The sequence below is a fragment of the Misgurnus anguillicaudatus genome, chromosome 4 (genome assembly GCF_027580225.2).
Source record: "Misgurnus anguillicaudatus chromosome 4, ASM2758022v2, whole genome shotgun sequence".
In the NCBI taxonomy this organism is placed as follows: domain Eukaryota; kingdom Metazoa; phylum Chordata; class Actinopteri; order Cypriniformes; family Cobitidae; genus Misgurnus; species Misgurnus anguillicaudatus.
The window spans coordinates 11,065,197-11,087,740 of record NC_073340.2 but is presented as its reverse complement, the minus strand read 5'-3'; the positions used below and the strand labels follow the sequence as shown (position 1 = coordinate 11,087,740).

The 22,544-nt window shown below is 38.7% G+C and overlaps 2 protein-coding genes across 2 annotated transcripts; one reads left to right on the top strand and one right to left on the bottom strand.

The window, feature by feature from the left end:
- Positions 1-573: 573 nt before the first annotated feature.
- rac1a (Rac family small GTPase 1a) lies at positions 574-15,714 on the top strand. The gene is made up of 6 exons (XM_055176030.2): positions 574-921; positions 1,824-1,895; positions 2,207-2,324; positions 8,143-8,205; positions 8,620-8,779; positions 14,559-15,714. Exons 1-6 carry the CDS (start codon positions 887-889, stop codon positions 14,687-14,689), a joined length of 579 nt encoding a protein of 192 aa, XP_055032005.1. The 5' UTR covers positions 574-886; the 3' UTR covers positions 14,690-15,714.
- An 859-nt stretch (positions 15,715-16,573) lies between these two features.
- On the bottom strand, positions 16,574-22,541 carry crym (crystallin, mu). The gene is made up of 8 exons (XM_055176029.2): positions 22,292-22,541; positions 22,062-22,212; positions 20,583-20,645; positions 20,393-20,494; positions 20,129-20,312; positions 19,928-20,049; positions 19,571-19,655; positions 16,574-16,789 (listed from the first exon to the last, which is right to left on the bottom strand). The coding sequence occupies exons 1-8, from the start codon at positions 22,456-22,458 to the stop codon at positions 16,725-16,727; spliced, it is 939 nt and encodes a 312-aa protein (XP_055032004.2). The 5' UTR covers positions 22,459-22,541; the 3' UTR covers positions 16,574-16,724.
- Between the last annotated feature and the right edge of the window lie 3 nt (positions 22,542-22,544).

Here is a 22,544-nt window from a genome sequence, read left to right as displayed (position 1 = left end):
ATTTTTATATTTTTTTGTAAAATGCATACTTTATTGCACAAATGTTATTTATTCAAATAAACTTTTTTTTTTAAATTTTCAATTCCAGACATTTCAGTGAAAAACTTTTAGGATCCAATGAATTCTATTAATTTGAAGGTGCGCATCACCTTTTCATTTGTTGAGTGCATCTGTCAGGATTGTTTGTAAAATAAATATGAAACTCTCTAAACACATTCACATCCACAAACCTATTTGTCTTTTACTGAAATTAGGTATACTATTACAGCATATAAGAAATATATTGATTTAAAATGGTCACATTTTTTATTGTTTCTTGATAAACAAAGAATTTAGTCATGTATAATATACTGGTTGTCATAGTAGCACCACTATACTACTATAACTATGCACTAAGAAAAAATTAAATAAAAACTTTAAAATTAAAACCTTTTTTATCAAGACCGATGGCAATATTTTATAAACATTTAAAAACTGGTATTGGTTGTAAATGTGTGGCTGTTTAGTATCATCTGTTCCCTCAGCGCTGCCTGTCAGAGCATCTCTCCAGTCCTCTGGGGGCAGCAAAGTGCATGTTTATTGTTCGGGATTGGATGTGCGCGCGTGTGTGTGTGCGCGCTGACCGGGATCTGAGATTTTTGGGTGGTGGCTGTTTGTTTTACTGGAGCACCAGCAGCAAATGCACAGGAATGCAGTCGACCAGTTAACTGTACTCCGTCGACTTTAAGTGAAATTTCTCGTTGTCTCTCGACTTTTATCGCCGCCGCTCTTATTTCACCCGTGTGTGTTGCTTTGTGTTGACGGTTTGTCCCGGTCACACGAGCTTTTTTTATTCATTCAGAGATAACGCGCAGTGCTAACGGGATAACACGCTAACTGAACACAGATGCAGGCCATAAAGTGTGTGGTCGTCGGGGACGGGTGAGTTTAACTCGTTTTCATTGCTAGATTAATTGTGGAGGAAAGTTTCAACACGTTTCTGCGTCTCTTTGTTTGCTGTCCAAGTGTTTTAGTTGAGGATTGCGTGCGGGCCTTGGATTCGGGAACTTTTGTTTTGGAAAGTTTCTAGTTGGCAGATGTTTAATAAACACATCTTTATTCATGGTCGACTAAACAGTGTTCTTCAGTTTTACGTTGAATTAGCTTTTATCAAAGTTCCAAAAATTGCTTTAAAGAAACTTAACTTGTCGACACATTTAAAATGTTTATCGACAGGTGGAGCCTTATGAACAATGGCTTCATTAAATAAATAGTGTAATAATAACCATTCTGTTGTGGCGAATTTCTTACCAGTTGCATTACCAAACATTATGGTTAGACTGTAGTGATGTAATGGTAAATTTGTGGTGACTGGTTTTGCTACAAATTACCATGATAGTCAAACTTTGGTTACTGTAGTAAAAACAGCGGTTAATCCTCATAACAAGTTAATGTTTGTCGACAAGAAATACTTTTAGCCATCGTTTTAACTTGTTTATTCAGGTAACTTTTCAACCCTAGGTTTCTCTTTACATGTTACGCATACAGTGTACGTCACGTACGGGTGGGTGCTGTGCGCATGCGTAGGGTTTGCGGCGGTGATTTCTATAGAAGTCAACATCCAAACCCATTTTTATCTTTCATATGAGTAACGCTGATTCATTCTAATAACAGACTGTCGTGTTTTTGGGTGTATAAGTAAGGATAGTACCAGAACTGCACTGCTGTTTTGTTGGCAAATGCAAATCTGTAATGGCAACAGATTCATAAAACCTGATCAGACTTGATTTGTCGTTTGTATTGTTAGATGAATTCTCTGAGTTATGTTTGTTTCTTTATTCCAGGGCTGTGGGAAAAACATGTCTCCTGATCAGCTACACCACCAATGCTTTCCCTGGAGAATACATCCCCACTGTGTAAGAAAACCTCAGTGTTTTACTTGTCTCATTTATGACCTCCTTAAGACCGAAGATGAGATCAAAATAGAAATGATTTACTTCCTTAAAAGCGCCTTACAAAGAAAAGGAGTGTTTTACCCATTTCATGAAATCCCTCTTGATTTTCAAACCACCTGACTCCATTCTGATAATAAATGCACATTTCTCAGAATCCAATTTCTGATTAATTAAATCAACTTCTGCCCCATGAATATATTGTTTGCCTTTAAAATGTCAGATTGTTTGTCCTCTACACAACATGTGGTTTTTGTGTATGTACTTTCTTGTAGATTTGACAATTATTCTGCCAATGTAATGGTTGATGGGAAGCCAGTCAACCTGGGATTATGGGATACAGCTGGACAGGAGGATTACGACAGGCTTCGACCACTTTCCTATCCTCAGACGGTAAAGTTATACTTGTACAATATAGGGCTTGGGGGATACTGCTAAAACATTATAACAATATATCTGTATTTTTATGGTGTGTGTGTAGCGTCAGAAGCGAATCGAATATTCACATTGGATTACTCAGCATATTACTAGTTTTCCCGCATCATTTACGTGAATGAAAGCATTGCGTGGTGACTGGTGAGGCGTGTCTCCATGCACATAACAGTACTTTCTTGCGGATAATGGATATTGCTACTCAGTACCTGTTGTGGAAGTCCCAAATATGACAGAAACCCAAACACTGACATGTCTGGGTTCACAGCACCATCCAGATGTGAACACAGCTTGGTGAATTTCACCACTTGGTCTTCCCCAGGAACTGCGTCTGGATGACAGCTGCTTCTAGTGCTACGTAATTAAATATAATTTTATTTATAAAGCGCTTTTCACAGTTGTTCAATTGTTCCAAAGCAGCTTTACATGAAAAAAAAACACAGAAATCAGAGGACAACAAAAGTAACAAAATACAGCGGCAGTCCAAAGGAATTCATATCCAAAGAAGGTGGATTGTCTCTCTTTCAACTACCACAGTGACCATTTGTAAAGCAGGACACGTTTTGCTTTTGCGTCCTCTTTCTCTGTTTGCGCAATAAGAGAGATGTTTTTGGTCAGGGTCTAGGACAGAGGCGATCAGCGAAGGTCACATGCGCGTCTTGAGCATGGGATATACGCAGTACAAATGATTTCTAATACAAATGATTTCTAATACAAATGATTACTTAACCAGACTGTTAGGGGCCAGCCACACCAAAAACGCTTTAAACGCTTGCAAACGCAAGGCGCGACGCACTTCCTTTTTAAAAAAAGAGCAGTGCGACGCAGCTTTTCATATTGCTAAGCAACCACCGAGTCAGCTGTCTTGTCAATCAAATATTGAAGCGTGAGCGCTCTTTTGCTGTTAACTGTCATATTAGCAGAAACTTTAAAAAGAGGGTGCTTGCTCTGACCTTGTTTGAGGGTGAGAGGTGCACAAACGGAGCAAAAGGAGGGAGTGAGCAAGTGGAGTCCGGTTCTTCAAAGCAACTGTAATCTTCCCAAACCACAACGAATGGTCCACCTCTCCCCTCATTCGATTGGACAATGGAAAGACGTGAATGATGTCGGGCGCTTCTCCGCTCTCAACGCTCCTTCAAAAACGCATGCGCAGCAGGCGGCAAAAAAACCGCAAGGCGCTCAGCGCGCATAAACAGCGAGCAAACGCGCCCTGTCCATAGAATATCATTCAAAAAAGGCGCTTGCAACTGCCATAAACGCTTTTGGTGTGACTGGCCCCTTAGGGGAGCAATAATTTGCGTCATTTACAGGACATTCACAAATGAATTGTAATAATATAATAGTAATATAATTTAAATGTCTGTTGGTGCATGTCAACACGCACCATGCGTTAACAAAAATTTTTCTTTTAACTGATAATATTAATCTGTCATAAATTCTTATCTTAGGTTAACTGGTCAATATAAACTCCCTACTCATCACTGATTGGTTAAGTTGAAATTTTTAAATTTGTACAGAAAACGCAATTGAGCTAAATATTGTGCATTCACAACAATCGTGGTGCCCAGTTTGTGTCAGTCTGCGTGAATTTGCGCCTTTGTATCGATTTGATTTGGTATGTAATGGCATATTTTCTTTGAAAAGTTTTTTTTATTAGCTACTTATGATTTTAACCAGAAGGCCATTGATGCCAAGTAGAATTAAAATGTGTAATGCAAGAAATAAAATGTAGTCACTGATCTATATAAATAACTGTATTGCGCATGGAGAGTTCGAGCGGCCATCTTGGTATACCCAACCGGCAGAGGACATCATTGACTTACATTCAAAATCATGATCTAAATTCACCCGGTTTACAACGTGTCGGTCACACAAGATTAATTTTTAGGATATGTATACGTAAATTAATTGTTAATTCTGGTGTTTTTTGCAATGTTTATGTTTTAATCTGGCAGGAAAAGGGATTTATAAAAAATGTTAACACGAGTATAAATAAAGTTTTTAACATTCAGCGACAAGGTCAGCGTAGGTAACTTATAAAGATAACATAATTACACGCTTCATTCGCGTGTGAAATTCTAGTCATCGAGACATTCATGTGGAAATTTGCGTCATGGGAGAGTCTACTGCGACTCCGCTCGCTTCCTGTAATCACGTCAATACTAGAGCAAGCTCCTTGTTGGTTAACGCAGTGCGTTTTCCGCCAAAGTTCAAATTTCAAACACGCACGTTTGCCGCGGAAATGCTCAATTTGCGCGAATGAGGCAAAATCGCGTCTACTGCGCTAAACGCCTCATTCGCGCGCGAGACCTCTAGACGGGCATCAACACGTCTTCACATTGACTTAAAGGAATAGTCTACTCATTTTCAATATTAAAATATGTTATTACCTTAACTAAGAATTGTTGATACATCCCTCTATCATCTGTGTGCGTGCACGTAAGCGCTGGAGCGTGCTGCGACGCTTCGATAGCATTTAGCTTAGCCCCATTCATTCAATGGTACCATTTAGAGATAAAGTTAGAAGTGACCAAACACATCAACGTTTTTCCTATTTAAGACGAGTAGTTATACGATTTAAAAAAGCGGATTTAAAAGAGGAGCTACATTTTATGGCGTAATAGCACTTTTGGGAGTACTTCGACTCGGCGCAGTAACACCCTCCCTCTCCCATTATGAGAGTGAGAAGGGGAGCGGACTTTTCAGGCGAGTCGAAGTACTCCCAAAAGTGCTATTACGCCATAAAATATAGTTCCTCTTTTAAATCCGCTTAGAAAAGCACTACGTTTTATTTTGTACCACCAAACTTGCTTGTATAACTACTCGTCTTAAATAGGAAAAACGTTGATGTGTTTGGTCACTTCTAACTTTATCTCAAAATGGTACCATTGAATGAATGGGGCTAAGGCATAAAAAAAAAAAGTTTGGTTCCGGTTGGTTGTCAGTTTAGGTCATGGGTCGGTAGGGAATTTATTTTATTTTATTTTTTATTTTTTTTACAGTGGCAGCAAGGGATAGGTAGGAAATTGTTAAATATTTAAATTAAATAGCGGATATATTTGAGGTGACTTTGGCCATATTGCGTGTTTGTCTCACGCAGCGCAGAGCCACGGATCTCCACGGATTATCTCTTTTTAATTGTGTGTGTGTGTGTGAGAGAGAGAGAGAGAGAGACAGAGAGAGAGAGAGAGAGAGAGAGAGCAGTAAATGCAGCTGAACGAATACACTGCGTGTTTTAAAGTAAAAAAATAAATAAATAACGAAACGCAATATGTGGAGGCCGGTGTTGAATCTGTCTGTATGATATGAAAAATATCTTACGTGAGCCTGTGGCTAAAGTATAAAAGTGGAACTCTTTGTAGCATAATCAGGGCTTGACATTAACTTTTTTGCTCACCAGCCAAAGTGGCTAGTTGTTTTTCAAAGGTACTAGCCAAAGTTAAATTGTATATGATTAAATTTGACTTTGGCATCCTAAAATTACTTTAATTCGAGCAAATTTACTTGCTAAATTAGATGCAGACTGAATTTCAAATGCAGTCTGACTACCCGAATTAAGACAACATTTAGCTGGTATATAGCTGGTATATCAGTATAGATCATATAAGATGCATGAAAATCATGCTAGTAGCCTAATTAAGGCATAAATAGATTAACTTTGAATGAATATATTAAAAGTAGAACAGGGGTGTAGAAGAAACACTAATTCTAAACTGAAAAGATGAACACAAAACCCATCGATAACCACTTTAAATATTTATTAACAACAGCAGTAAATACTGTCAAGATATGTACATTAATTTTACTGTCATGCAGATGTATTTTATAAGCTAAATGGTTTCTGATAAAAGTGATTTAAGACTTTTAATGACAAATGTCGTGAGGGCATTATTGTTACATTAAAATGATGCGCGAACCTCTCGATGGCGGGTTTCTTTTGATTTCGTTTGCATTCAGGTATGCGCTGAATTTCTCTTCGCTCTTGCCCTGAGAGTTTGCACGCAATTTATATCTAATCAATCACTTCCATGCAATTGTTTTATCTTTCCCGAAGTGTGTATGCGCTCAGACTGCGTCCTCTTGTGCATTCGCAAATCCATCAGCTCTCGCGCGCTCTCTGGAAGGTGACGCTTTGGTCCGCAACGCCCCGCTGATCGCGTGCGCGTCTCTCAACAGATCTCTGTGCGTTGCTCTGGGTGCAGAATGCTCATGGAAGTTGTAGTTTCCCAGTGTCGCATTGCGTATTGTTTATCATTTCGCATAACTTTTAAGAAAACAGACCCGCCTTACGGCCGAAATCTTACCCGCGTTTGGCGGTGTTAATGTCAAGCCCTGGTCATAATACCATAAATTCAAATATTATAATTCACTTACTGCCAGCAAAAATGAGCCTTGGTTTGTGCTCTCTGGAAGAGAAAAGCCCACTTGCATATCGTTGTTCAGCTCGTCTTTTTTTGTCTGTAATTTACAACTTTCGGCGGGGCAAAAGATCACGTTGCTGTGCCCGAAACAGCATCTCGAATGCACACCAAAAATTACCACTTTACCAGTTCTTTTGTAAGTGGCGACAACGATCTGTGAACTATTGTGTTAACGACTGTGTAGCTGCTTTGTTTGTTGCTGGAGGACGCGTGCTTTACAAAACCGGTGCTGTACTAAAAGGTAAATTATAGTTCGCCTCAAATTTTTTTTTATTTGTGTATTTATTTAATGTGTATTATTTCTTCCCCAAGCTCATAAAATAAATTTGGGTCGCACATAAATTGGCAGGGTCGGTCGGAAACCGGAACCAAACAAATTTTTTTTTTAGGCCTAAGCTAAATGCTATCGAAGCGTCGCAGCGCACTCCAGCGCTTACGTGCATGCACACAGATGATAGAGGGATGTATCAACATATCTTAGTTAAGGTAATAACATATTTTAATATTGAAAATGAGTAGACTATTCCTTTAACATTGAAATCACACGCTGGTGTGAATGCAGCATTAGGACGTTTGCGTTGTAGTAATGTACAGTGAGACTTCATATATAAAAACGGAGACTAGTAAAGTGATGTTTTATCATTAAAATCTGATCATGTCCATTGATTTATTAGAATGTTTGGGCATACCACTATGGTGGCTTCACAATTGTGACGTCATGCGCAATCCAGTCATTTATTTAGATCAGTGAATGTAGTTCAAAGTTTTGCCGATAGACGATACTATCGTTTACAAACGTTATCCAGACATATGTCTGGTAGCCTTCATAACGACAGTTGGCGGCTGCTTTACATTTTTATGCTATTATCATCATAGTTTCACATTACTGCATACTGAACACTTACATCCTTTGCATGCTAGTTCACTAGTTTAATTATATCCTTTGGATACTTGATGGCCAAAATAAAGCACATTATTATCTACAGAGTTATTTAATCATAATTTGCTTGCAGAATTATTACAAAATATCTCGTGCATGCACTACATATCACACTGTTATAGTACTGTGACTAATTCTTGATATGTGATTTATTGTATATTGTGTAGTAGACTGTTGAGGGCAGTAATGTATGTTTGCTTGTACTGTGGTGGTGAATGGTTCAGTTGTTTGTTTACATCTCAGACACAAACCCTCACTGTGTGTTTCTGCTCTCTTTCACTGGTGAAACAGTGCAGTCAGTTTACAGTTCAGTCAATGCTGTAGTTTAATCTTACAGAAGAGTTAGATTGAGAGTGTTTTATTTTTGCATTGTTGCGGCTTGATTATGTGAATTGTTTTGTGTTTCTCTTGTGTTTAGGATGTATTTCTGATCTGTTTCTCGCTCGTGAGTCCAGCTTCATTCGAGAACGTCCGTGCAAAGGTAAGACGCTGCTTCGACTAAAGAGTTTGTGTTGTAAATGAAAGCAGGAAGATGCTGAACTAAGAATAGTCTGTCTGGCAGATTGAGTAAACATGTCTCCATTGCTTTCAAAATCGCATGTTGGCACTTCTGTAATAAAGCAGACGCAAGCTCTTTTTAACCTTGTGCGTCTGCAAACTGTCCAGCATCAAAGTCACATCTCCTGTCTGTAACCTTTGTACTGGTGCTGCTAGTGAAGGTTGTGATGTTTCTCTACAGTAAGACAATATTACACAGTGTGTGCATAATACTTTGCTAAGCTCAAGATAAAGTGATATTAGCTCCCCCACCCTTATATTGACTCATATTTGACTCACTTTATACGCGTATGACTCATTCATATTAGTTGGTAATGGAAACTTTGTCTTTCAACAGTGGTATCCAGAGGTCAGACATCATTGTCCCAACACTCCCATAATTCTTGTTGGGACTAAACTGGATCTGAGGGATGACAAGGACACAATTGAGAAGTTGAAAGAGAAGAAACTCACTCCTATCACCTACCCTCAGGGCCTCGCTATGGCCAAAGAAATAGGTTAGAAATTAATGAATTAATTGATCTTTTTAATTTGTCATGTTTATAGCATTTGATGATATACATTTTTCTCTGAAAAATCAGTTAGAACTAAACTAAATCAATAAATGTTTTTCACATTTTATTCACTGAAACCAATTTAATGCATATGTGACCCTGGACCATAACACTATGTTTACACTGCCATCAAAATCCGATTTTCTGCTCCTATGTGACCCACGTCTGTCTCTTTGTATGACCGTGTAAACAGCACAAACCACATGGAATCTGATCTTTTCGATTCTGATTTGAGTCACTTCTATATGTGGTTCTAAATCAGATACAGGTTGGATGTTTTGCAATGTGACATCAGTCTCAACAGTCATATCAGAATTTATGCAACTTTTACGTCATATAGATTGATATGCGTCTTAACTCTTTCTCCGCCATTGACAAGTTATCTCGTCAATTAAGACAAAACGCTTCAATGCCAATGACCAGAATTCGGCTTTCGCAATACCGCTATTATCCACCATCCACAACTTTTACAACCCGGAAGTAACGCCTCACTTGAAAGAGATAGAACTCAGTGTATGATTTGAGGATCGCTCTGAATCTGATCTCTATCCAAAGTCCTTCGCAAAAATGGAATTATCTCAGCTTTTTGCTCAAAATTTGGTGTTTTTGAAGAAATCTACCAATATTTGAGAGGTGATAAAAAGAGAAATTATGAAATGTAGGATGAAACGTTTTTTGTTTGAAAGCAGATGGCCTGTTCTTTTATTTGATATATTGTATGTTTATACATTTAAAGAAGAACATTTTCTGGAAGACATTAAACTTTTGTGAAAATCATGAAAAATGCTGGCGCTGGCTGGCAACTTTTTAAAAGAACGTTGGCGGGGAAAGAGTTAATTGCTGAAATATGCACCAATGGCATGTTTGCAAAACCACTTAAAAACATTCAAGACATTTAATATTAATCTTCTGTTGCACATCGCCTTATACATGAAAGCCCCTAAAGCCCGGGATACACTGCACGATTATTGGCTGTCCCAGACGAAAGATTGCCACCGTGAAACAATCATCGCGATTCTGTGATCGTGGCCTTCATCGGTGGTCCTATGTTGTACAGTGAGAGAGATTCAAAGACGGACGTTTTTCAGGTCTTGCATCCAAAAATAACCTACGATAGTTTTCTGGCAGTGTCAGAAATTCGGCATGATCACCGCACAGTGTGTTTGCTGCTACGACCTGCGCGCCGGTATTTGTTTACCACGAGCGCATGTTGCGCAACGACGCAGCCGCCGAAGCTTCCGTGTCATCATCGTACAGTCTACATGCCTCTCGTACTCGAGTTTAAACGATACATGTCGCACAGTGTGATAAGGTAATGATCTTATGAGAGGACAAAAATCGTGCAGTGTATTCCGGGCTTAACATGTGTTTGACTTTCCTGATGCGTTGTCCAGATGACCCCCCCGTACGTGACCCGGGAGCAGACTGCCTCGGCTCATATGCTCTTGTATTGCTCCCACGGAATTAAGATAAAACTGAGGGACAACCTTTCGATCTCTCTGATGAAGCCAATACGGAAGTGACACAAACTGCAATTCATCAACTGGCCACTAGAGGCAGGCTCCAAAAGGGAGTCAATCACCATAGACCTCCATGTTAAAATGCCCAACTTTACAGTAGAAAATAATGTTTACAGCCTGCTACAAAAATAGTTTTTGGTCTTTATAGCTATTTTTGCCCTTCATGACAACTGTGAGGGGGTGAATCTTTTTTTAACTCATCCTTTTAAATGATATTAAGCCTTAAAGTTCTGCATAATTAAGGGCGTGGCCACTTGAGTGACGGGTGAACTAGCTGTCACTAGGGTCGAGCTAGGCGGGTGTGGTTTCAGCAACCAGCCACTTCAGCTTCACCCACGTCCCGCCTTTTTTTTACCCATTTTCGGATATCCGCGAGTGATGCGCCTACTTTTAGTTTCAAAAACGATCTTCAGAAACCTATGGGTGACGTCACAGACACTTCGTCCATCTTTTTTACAGTCTATGGATAAAATGCGTTGACTGGCTGGTCTGCGCACCTTCGTATGAAGTCCACCACAGTCAAACAAAACAAAAAGCAAAAAATCTGAATTGAGCATTAATGGTTGCAGTGTGAACGTAGTTAAGTCGCACGGATATATTTGTAGCAATAGCCAACGATACGTTTTATGGATTGATTTTTAAATCCCAAAAAAATCATTGTTCCATGAGGATATTTGTAAATTTCCTACCGTAAATGTCAAAAATGTATTTATCATTAGTAATGTGTGTTGCTAAAGACTTAATTTGCTCAACTTTAAAGGCATTTTTTCACAATTTTTTTGTTTTTGCACCCTCAGATTCCAGATTTTCAAATAGTTGTATCTCAGCCAAATATTGTCCTATCATAAAAAAAACTGTATACATCAATGGAAAGCTTATTTATTCAGCTTTCATATGACGTATAAATCGTAAAATTAAAAAATGCCCTTACGACATGATAATGAGAAACCATGTAATATGCGATTCTACTGTTGCCCAATCCGCTGACGGTATTTTTTGTGATTCATCATTTCTCTAAAGAAATGCTCTTTCTTTAGCTATTTTTTATCATACACAAGAATGTGCAAAAGTCATGAGCCACCACCACCAGACTTGTTGTTTTAGAAGTTTTAATGTCAATCCATATTTATTTTTCAATCCATTTTATTAAGATACGAACAGAAAATACAGGAAATATGTACAAAAGGACTAAATGTCTTTTTTTAGACATCGTCAGTGTTTAGTGTGACCTCTCTTGGCACTAAAAACATCTTGAGCGTTTTTGAGCAGAATGAAGTAAAAAGACTAATTTCTTTAAAATGAGAAATTAGAATTTAATTTTATTTAGGTTTAAGAGATCTTGCAGTTTCCTTCTATTGCTCAAGTGGAAGGGGAGTTTATCCTAAAAACCTGACACATCAGTTTACATTTTTATATACAGTTTTTAATGCTATATACACATTTCCTGTATTTTCTGGATGTATTCTAATAAAGAGACTGAATTATATATGATCACTATAACATTGCAAAAACAACAAATCTAATTCTGGCATGGTGGCCTAAGACTTTTGCACAGTACTGTAGATATGTAATTATCATACTGAAATAAGCAGGTAATACATATTCTTCTGATGTAATTAAATTTAATTCGGGCTAAAAAACTATTCTTTTTAGGCACAAGTTCCTCGCTTTAGTTTTCTTCGCTCGTCTTTACTCCTGCCATATTTATCTTCCGCGCTCTGCTTTTAGCCGCGAGGTTTACATTTGCGTCCGCAAATAGTCTAGCCAATAGTATAACAGTATAATGCTGCATTTACACCAACCGTGTTTCCTGCAACAAAATCGCGTCTACCGTGCTTAGTTTGCCGCTTACAGTTTGAATGCATTCGCGTGCGTAGAGCGAAGTAGACGCGCGGAAAAAGCAAGCATTTGACGCACATCAGGGGCAAAATCCGCTTCTTGTGGGAGGGGCAAGTGCGATTGTCTGTTTGCAAGATGGCTGATGTTGATTGTGCATTTATCGAGAGTTACCGGTTTGTATTTGGTAACCTTACTATAGGGGGAAAATAAACGGCGCGGGTCGATAAACGTCACGTGACTCAAAAGTGAAATGTGTATTACAACTTACCAGGTTGCCAAATGTCCTCATTGACACTCTTCCAAGCGAGGTCCTTTTTATTCCGGTCTCTATAGAAATAAGAACTTGTGTCGTATAGGACTGAAACGATTCATCGAGTAACTCGATTTACTCGAGGCAAAAATTCTGCCTCGAAGCCTCGTTAAATTCCTATGACGCGCACTACACGCGCCGAGAGATCTGATTCACACGGACCGTTGTTCAATGTTCAGGAAGCACATCATAGCGCGTGGTACATTTTGAATTTAGTTGGCGCGATGGCAGAGCGAATATGTCCATAAACGGCAGAGAGAGAATGTCTAAAGTTTGGGATCATTACATTATCATTATTACATTCAGCATCTGAAACGAAAGCATCCACTGCTGTTTCACCAAGCGTCGATGAAACAAGGTAACGTAGCTTCCGCTGATTTTAATCCCATACTGTATTGTAGCGATGTCGTTATGCGGTTTGACTAGATATGATGTTTAGCTTTGATGTTTTTAAGTAGTAAACGTATTCACGTTCAATTGGAGGAGAGTATAGCTTAAAAAAGAACCCCTTCACACACACGCATGCACTTTACAGGTGTGTGTACCAAAAAACGGCTCCACAGTGCAATCATATATGGGCGACTTGTAATCTGACATATTTTGCTCAATAATAATAATCTCTGTTTTATTGGAGTTTAGCATAAGGAAGTTATTCTGTCTCACGCGAGTCAGACCGATCGCGCAATGCATCACATATGCTTAAACTTTTATGTAGCCACGCAACAATAATTTCAGCATGCTTTCACTGTATACAGCAGGACGTGATGTTGTGATTTTTGGAACGGATTCTTAACCTAAAATGCACCGCAATGCAAGTGATGCAAACCAAATGCAGCGTTCTATTGAAAATGAATTATGTATTTCTGCCGTACCAAAATGCAATGAAGCAACTGAATGTCTGACTGGGGTGTCACTCTTCCTCACGCACAGCACGCGTGCACACACAAACACAGGTGCACATGTGCACACACAGGTTGTTACCATAGCAAATAGGCTCACCCCAGAAATGATATACCGTATTATATGTTAGTAGCCTAATGGTAAATGCTGCAAGTGTAGAAATGTACATAAACCAGATATTTACTTGGATGTCAGGGCTAGATTACAGCATGAAACCTGTTGTGCATATTAATAAATTAAAGTGTTTAATTGTTGGCACTGGCACTTATAAACACTAAATGGGTAAAAATTGAAATAAATAGGCTTATTTTTTGGAGCCAAATACCTCTGTTTTTTTTTTAGAAATAAAAGCCAAATGCTTGAACATTTTACAGCCATGTCATTTTCGTTATGCATTATTTGTTTTGGTTGTTTAAAAACACATACAAAATTTTTATCCGATTACTCGATTAATCGATCGATTTAGTGATAGATTAATCGATTACAAAAATAATCGATAGCTGCAGCCCTAGTGTCATATAGCTCCGGGTGACTGCTCACGGACAATATCAAGGGTTCATGCTGAATAAGTGACTCCGGGCGGGGCTGCCGCCACAGCAACAAGCAGGCTCCTGATTGGTTAACATGGCGCGAAATTCCGCCAAAGTTCATATTTTTCAACTCGGGCATCAGACGCCAATTCGCGTCAAACACAAAATGTACAAAAAGCACCATTCACGCGTACCGCGCCAGGTGCTCAATTCGCACCATTCGCACGAATGAGGCGGAAATGCGTCTTCAGCGCCAAACGTCTCATCCGCGCCGCGAGACCTCCAGACCTTCAAATTGACTTGAAATTGAAATCACTCGCGCGTCACGCCTCTACCGCGGCTGGTGTAAACGCAGCATAAGACCTACTTGGAGGGTATTTAGTAAGACCCCTTCTGATTGGTCTAATTAAGACAATCTAAGCATGCAACACACAAATAATAGACGTGTAAAATAAACGTTATCACAACTCTCTGCGGTATGGATATCGCGCATACAGTTATCACGATAAATTTTCCGGTATATCGTGCAGCCCTATCCAGGGTCACATATTGTTATCGGCAACATATATTTTCATTAAACTTTCATAAACCAATGCTCAAGTACTTTGTGGTTTTCTTTACAGGAGCTGTAAAGTACCTGGAGTGCTCGGCCTTAACGCAGCGAGGCCTTAAGACGGTGTTTGACGAAGCCATCCGTGCGGTACTGTGCCCTCCTCCAGTCAAGAAGAAGAGGAGAAAGTGTTTAGTTCTCTGAATTGACTGCACGCACACGCCACCAGCTGCAATCTGAGCTCACCTGAGACAACAAACGAGGGGGATGATGGGAAATGTGCGTTGAGGAAGAGGGAACGTGCAAACTGATATTTCTCTTTTGCATTGTGATTAGAAATACTCAACTAGCTTTTAAGATGTCAGAATATTTACTTCTGAGAACAGGGAGTGGCATCCATACTAGTTTTCCTTGTACACTAAAATATTCCCGCTGCCTTTTAATTATCTACCTTATTTTGTCTTTCATTTCTACTTTATGAAACTAAACACTCTTTTGGTTTGTCTTTATTTGAGGCCAGATATTGTTTACATTTGCATTTTTTTAATAGAGAATGAATTATTGCCAAAAATCAAACCCAAGTAATGGATTTCAATTTGCTAACACTAACTATCTAACTTTATTCCTGAAAGGGTGGGTTGAGTCGTGTACACTCAGAAGAGATGATGATCGCTGTAATACTGAAGGAAGCTGTGTTATGGTTCCCATTCTGTAGCTTTTATTTTAAATTAAAAACACGACTAGTTTAAATACACAATTTAAGTGTCAGTATATAGCATATTTTTCACTACGGTGTCTGACTATTCATGATGTCGGAGGAGTTTGGCAGTGTTTTGCAGTCCCTCAGTATTGTATTTAGACTACAGATATAACTGTGCCAAGTGTCTGAGCAGATATAGGTTTTAATTGTGACCAGCATGTCTGCAATATTTGTACCTTAAATAAGGTTCATAGCGTCTAAAGATCCCCACAAACACTGTGCTAAATGTAGTCTTGTTGATAGTAAGTCAAACCATTAAAGATACATGAACGGTTTGTTGTACAGATGACGAGAGTATTAGATTTTTAATTGATTTTCAACACAATTCAAGGGAAGCGGTTATTTACCAGATTCTTTTATTTCTTTGTGTAACAATAGCAATTTAAATGCTTTATTCATGATTTTATGGTTTCCACTAAAGCTACAATGTATTAACCTTTATGTCTGAAATAGAAACTGAATCTAAAAACATTTGTCTTTGTCCTTTATTAACCCTGTATGCGGTTTATCTACATAACATTACAACCAAGCAAGTTTCAAGCCATGTGTCATGTTTACACTGAAAGTGATGCAATCAGGATGTGTTTAATATGAAGCTGAATTTGGGATCAGTGAGTTTATATTGTGGGTGGGTTACAGTATGTAGTTCATCATTTGATGTAGTCATGGCTGCTTAAGACATTTATGATGGCAGGGACCCCCACATACGATAAACCTTTATCAAGGGACCCCTTTCCCAAATGATATATCCATATTTTGTGTCAAGAAACATTTAAACTCTTTAAATAGTAATAATAGTGATATTATAAAGACCAAACTTAAAGGAAAACACCAGTTTTCAATATTTTACTATGTTTTTACCCCAACTTAGACGAATTAATACATACCTATCTTTTTTTTAATGCGTGCACTTAATCTTTGTACAGCGTGTCGTGAATGTTTTAGCATTTAGCCTAGCCCCATTCATTCCTTAGGATCCAAACAGGGATGAATTTAGAAGCCACCAAACACTTCCATGTTTTCCCTATTTAAAGACTGTTACATGAGTAGTTACACGAGTATGGTGGCACAAAATAAAACGTGGCGATTTTTTTATGCTGATAAAAAATGAGAAATATATTGTATGTCGGAAGAGCACTTGGTTTACAGCATTTCGTATTTGGGCGCATGCATTGGAAAAAAAAAGTTGGTATAAATGTTTTCCTGTAAATGTGTACGAGATTTTTACAATTTTTTTCAACATTTTCTGGGGACCCTGGACCCCAGTTTGAAAACCCCTGAGGACACAGCGTTAAATATACCACAAATCACATGAAGCATAATACAAATTGATGTAGATGGATTCATTGATTTGTAATTCTTAAGCATTAACAGAATATGTAACAGTCGAGCACATTCTGTTAAGCTGCCAATCATTGATGGGCTCGAAGGGTAAAAACATTTTGGAGTTGTGGAAGAGAAGATGCACGTTTTGGTTCTTCACTGTTGACTTTTCCACTTGTCGAACGCCAGTTTGGCCGAGACGGCATCCTGTAATCCCATACCTGCATTTAAAAGAGCAAAACAAATATACTGGGAACAATAATGTACGAGAAGGCATATTTTAAAGGGGCCATGGCACAAGACTTTTTTAAGATGTCAAATAAATCTTTGGTGTCCCCAGAGCACATATGTGAATTTTAATTATTTATTATAGCATGTGAAAATGCCACTTCGTAGGTGTGTTCAAAAATTTGCTGTTTTGGGTGTGTCCTTTAAAATGCAAATGAGCTGATGAAATTCAAACACTGATCAAAAATGATGGTGGTTTGTTGCAATTAAAACTTAATTGTGCTTTTCTCTGCACTAAATGGCAGTGTTGTGATTGGATAGTGCAGATTAAGGGGCGGTATTATTATAATAAGAGCTCCTTATGACATCATAAGTAGAGCCAAATTTCAACATGTGCTTGTAGAGAATGGTTTACAAAACTAAGTTACTGGGTTAATCTTTTTCAAATTTTCTAGGTTGATAGAAGCACTGGGGACCCAATCATAGCACTTAAACATGGAAAAAGTCAGATTTTCATGCCATGGCCCCTTCAACAACACACACCCCTTAACTACAGAGGTGGATAGTGGTTAAGTACACTAGTCTGTATTTGAAGTGGATCAAAAAAGTTCATCAAAGTTGTCCAAAGACAAGAACGGGTATTGGTTGTTAGTTTTAGGACAAATTTTATTAAAGGTTTTGATCCACTTGAAATGTTGACTAGCATTATTTTTACTCATTTCAGTAGAGGTTTTTCTTTTACTTCACTACATTCTAAAGCATAATATCATACCTTTTACTCCCACATTTCATATTAAATTTTATTTTACTACGCTACATTTTTAAATTTACATTTAGCAGACGCTTTTATCCAAAGTGACTTACAAAGAAGGAAACAAAAAGATCTGTCATATGGAGGCAATGCTCATTAGCATTGTTCCTTTGAGTATAAGTCATGGACATCACTGCACGCAACAGCTTTGTTTTATATCAAGACTTAACAATGGCACGAAAGAAGAAGTGTGTTTTTGGATGTAAGGAGATGAAAGCCTTGTTCAGCTTTTCAAGTAAGCCAGCGTTATGGAAACAATGGATATAGTTTGTTTATCCGGGTTAGCAGCGGAGTTTTGCGGGTGTGTTTGTTTAAAGGAACCGTATGTAAGAAATTTATATCAATTAATCATAAAATGGCCCTGATATGTCACTAGACATTAAGAAATCATTTTCATTTCAAATACTTATATCACGCACAACAGTGGTCCGTCCAGGATATTGTCATTTAAAAAGTGAAGTTGCAGCCCTCAACTGATGTTTATGTTGTCATGTTGTATAGTGGTCACCAGTTGTGTGATTGCAGTACCAGTTTTGGCCACAATCCTGCATACTGTTCCTTTAACGCTGGATTTCGTTAAAAAGTCCTAACAGGATCACGAGTGGCAGGCGGTAAGTAAAACTGCTTCTATGTTATGTAAAAAATCTGCGCGTAAGTGCATATAATGTAAACGACACAAACATAGTGAATCATAAGTTATCCAGAGATAGTGGGTTTGTGTGTTGGTTGCTCCCGTTGGACGCATCGAGGGGGTCATGTTTTTCCGAAAACATTTACTAGAGCCAATCTTTTATAAATCTGATAAAACTAAAGACTCTTCGGAGATATATAGAATGCAAAACTACTCTATATGTAGTACTCAAGATTAGCATGAGATGAGCAGAAACTGTGTTATGGGAGCTTTAAAGGAATAGTCTACTCATTTTCAATATTAAAATATGTTATTACCTTGGCTGGGAGTTGTTGATGCATCCCTCTGTCATCTGTGTGCGTGCACGTGGTCGCTGGAGCGCGCTGCGACGCTTCGATGGCGTTTGGCTTGGCCCCATTCATTCAATGGTACCATTTAGAGATAAAGTTAGAAGTGACCAAACACATCAACGTTTTTCCTATTTAAGACGAGTAGTTATACGAGCAAGTTTGGTGGTACAAAATAAAACATAGCGCTTTTCTAAGCGGATTTAAAAGAGTAACTATATTGTATGGCGTAATAGCACTTTTGGCAGTACTTCGACTCGGCGCAGTAACACCCTCCCTCTCCCATTATGAGAGTGAGAAGGGAAGCGGACTTTTCAGGCGAGTCGAAGTACTCCCAAAGGTGCTATTGCGCCATGGAATATAGTTCATCTTTTAAATCCGCTTAGAAAAGCGCTACGTTTTATTTTATACCACCAAACTTGCTCGTATAACTACTCGTCTTAAATAGGAAAAACGTTGATGTGTTTGGTCACTTCTAACTTTATCTCTAAATGGTACCATTGAATGAATGGGGCTAAGCTAAATGCTATCGAAGCGTCGCAGCGCGCTCCAGCGCTTACGTGCACGCACACAGATGATAGAGGGATGTATCAACAATTCTTAGTTAAGGTAATAACATATTTTAATATTGAAAATGAGTAGACTATTCCTTTAAGGAACTTTACTTGGAACCATTAAGTCATGTCAAATATTTTGATGTTTCCAAAAATAAGTGTTTTTCCTAATTTCTAGGAAATGTGTGCCTTTCAAGAAACATGAAATAAAAGTAGACCTTGCAGAAGTTTTAAATAGTATAGAAACATTCCTTTTCTCGAGGGATAAATGTAAACATTAAGTCTATTTATGGGTACATTCTTCTCATTTGATTCTCTCTCTTTCAACATGGGAACTTCTTTAAAATGGTGAGAAAGCTTTTTCATGTTCTTCATTTGGTCTTTTAATACATCATGTTCTTCTGGATCACGTCTGTGGAAAAACATGTTACCCAGTGACTTGAATACTGTGGTCTTCTCACGCTGGGCAGGACAGGATCCATTTATAACCTCTCCAAGCTCTGCGAAAACCTGAGCCTGTGGTGGTAAATAGATTATGTGAAACATTCAGGAATTTATATTTATATGTCATTGTTATTATGCATATGAGGCAATAAAAGTCTTAAGAATGGTCTTTTCCTGGTGGTTTTGGTTTCAAGCGTTCCTGCTCTGTTGATATGGGAGGATGGCTGATACTCACTGTCATTTATTGAAAATAAGTGATTGAAAACGTGGTGCACAAGCATTTTTTGATATGTGTGCTGTTTAATATGAATCAAAGGATTGAGGTCTGTGACAAACACACATACACCAGACAGGACGATGTCTCCTGACTCTGCATTAGCTCCCTCTCTGCTGTCCACATACACCACAGCATCTCTCATCAACACATCGTCTAATTCCCTCCAGTCTGGACGACAGGCGCCAACCGCTGTTATAATACAAAACAACGTAAACCGTCTGTTTGATATCGATAGAATCTATAACTTTTGTGATTTGGCAAAACTGACCTGCTATGTGTGCACCTGATTTGACCCATTCACCGAAGAGTATCGGCTCACTCGCACCTGTGGCAGTGACTATAACGTCAGCTCCCGTCACCGCCTCTTTCACAGAAGAACAAACTCTAATAGGATCTTGGAGGTCATCTGCAAACCTCTGAGCTGTTTCTCTTCTTCTGCTCCACACACGGACCTGAAATATACACGGTGCTGTGCATTAAAGTAAGCCCTGTATGATAAACATTTTGAGTTATATACATTTTCGAATGTCACCTCTTTGAACTTGAAGACTTTTGTAAAAACATCATAATGGCTTCTAGCTTGTTGTCCTGAACCGAGGATGCACAACACCTCTGACGTAGCTGGTTTTAACAGCTAGGGGGAGAGAATAACAAATATTAGGAATAGCTGATTTTATGCATTATTGATATTTGATTTTGGAGTCTGTTTGAGAGGAACTTACTTTAGCAGATATAGCAGACACTGCTGCTGTTCGTGTGGCTGTGATGGCCTCCCCATTCATGATCTGTTATTTTAATACAGCTTTAGGGTAAACAATTACAGTACTAATACATTAATACAGACTGTATTATAATAAAATAATAATATTAACTCTTTCCCCGTCATTGACGAGATTTCTCGTCAATCAAGAGAAAACGTTTCCCCGCCAATGACGAGTATTTCCGTCTTTCCGCAATACCGCTATTATCCACTAGGTGGCGCCCTTCCGCAACTTTTTAAACCCGGAAGTATTGCCCTATGGCAAGCTGCTGTATGGGATCTCTATGAAAGGTCCGTCACAAAAATGGAATTATCTCTGCTTTTTGCTCAAAATGTGGTGTTTTTGCAGAAACCTACCCATATTCAATAGCTGCTTACAAAAGAACTACTCAAGGTAGGATGAAACGTTTTTTTTTTTAAAGCAGAGGGTCTGTTCTTTCATTTGGTATATTGTATGTTTATATATTTGAAGAAAAACATTTTCTGGAAGGCATTCAACTTTTGTGAAAATCATGAAAAACGCTGGCGCTGGCTGGCAACTTTTTTTTAAAACGCTGGCGGTGAAAGAGTTAATACAGAATAATAATAGAATAATTCAGTTTCCATTGAAGTTATTAAAATGATTAATAGACTTTGTTTGTTGTGAGTTTTATATGCAGATTACAGCATATTGGTTATAGCATCCTGACTTTAGGTTAGGTAAAAGAAGAAAAAGAATAGAGACAGCGTCTGTGTGTAATGAATGAATATACAAGTTTTCCTTTTGGAATGGAACTAGTGAAATAAATCAACTTTTTGATGATATTCTAATTATATGACCAGCACCTGTAGTTCTTAAACGAAAATTGCGCTAATAACACCGTTTAACGTAGTTTTATCTAGTGCGCATGCGCACAGGTTGGCAAGCGCCTCTCTCCCTCACACGAATCTGTAACTGTGGGTTTACTGTGGGTTCACACTAAATGCGAGTTCAACGATTTGCGCTAGTAGATCAGACGCGTCCTCGCGTGCGGCGATGCGAATGACGCAATATGGGCGGCGCGTTTGCCGTGAAAACAAAATACGCGTGTATTTGACCCTCTTGGCGTTCCATAAGCGCTATTCGCCTCAAACGCGTCTTCGCCCAATTTGAAAATAATCAACTCGAGCGAAAAATTCGCATGACACGAAGTTAAATCCCGCGAGCAATCTAGCGAGCAACGCGATTGCACGCTTCGCGTTTGGTGTAAACCCAGCCCCTCCCACATAGATTATCAGTCAATGGATTGATGATTGGTTCTTTAACCTAAAGGCGGAGCCCCTCTGGTAAAGCGTTGCATTACTTTACAAAAGGGTGGTAAATAACCCTGGTTTTTGGTGTAGTGATGAGCAATTTTGTACTGATTTAACAGTAGTACAACCATGGTGAATTTTCGTAAGGGTAATCTTTGGCGTAACTCACCGCAGTCACGTGACCTTGTTCGGGATCAAACAGTAACACGGTGGCTTGAGTTGACGGTAAACTGCAGCCCTCTTCACGTTGGTAAAAAGCCACCATTTTAGTGCATAAAATACCCTCAGCGGCCATATAAGCAGGCATTAAACCCAAAAACCTGATAAACGAACCATGTGTTATTTCTAAACATTTTTTGTGATTGAATGATAATACATAAAAAAAAGATTTCTTCATACCCATTGTGTTTCTGTATGGGCACTACAGATCTCACAGGCTGAATGATTTCTGAACTGTCCCGTTTGGAAAACTTTCCCATTGCGGATTCCAGTTTGGGAATCAGATCCTCAACGCTAAGTAAACGTGCGACTTCATCTCTGCTTAATAAAACTGGCGACTCTGTCATATTTAATCCTCGAGGAAATTCACCTGTTTGTCAACGCGCAACCTGTTGCGGACTTTCGCTCCTCGATCTGTCACGTGATCGTCATG

What these genes read in the sequence shown, in the direction of transcription:
- rac1a (XM_055176030.2), top strand. Translation starts at nt 887, where the DNA reads ATGCAGGCCATAAAGTGTGTGGTCGTCGGGGACGG. An exon ending in GGAGAATACATCCCCACTGT is followed by an intron (nt 1,896 to 2,206) that starts GTAAGAAAACCT and finishes ACTTTCTTGTAG; the next exon opens with ATTTGACAATTATTCTGCCA. An exon ending in TCGAGAACGTCCGTGCAAAG is followed by an intron (nt 8,206 to 8,619) that starts GTAAGACGCTGC and finishes GTCTTTCAACAG; the next exon opens with TGGTATCCAGAGGTCAGACA.
- crym (XM_055176029.2), bottom strand. Translation starts at nt 22,458, where the DNA reads ATGACAGAGTCGCCAGTTTTATTAAGCAGAGATGAAGTCGCACGTTTA. An exon ending in AACAAGGTCACGTGACTGCG is followed by an intron (nt 20,646 to 22,061) that starts GTGAGTTACGCC and finishes TTAAAATAACAG; the next exon opens with ATCATGAATGGGGAGGCCAT. An exon ending in TGTCTGCTATATCTGCTAAA is followed by an intron (nt 20,495 to 20,582) that starts GTAAGTTCCTCT and finishes CTCTCCCCCTAG; the next exon opens with CTGTTAAAACCAGCTACGTC.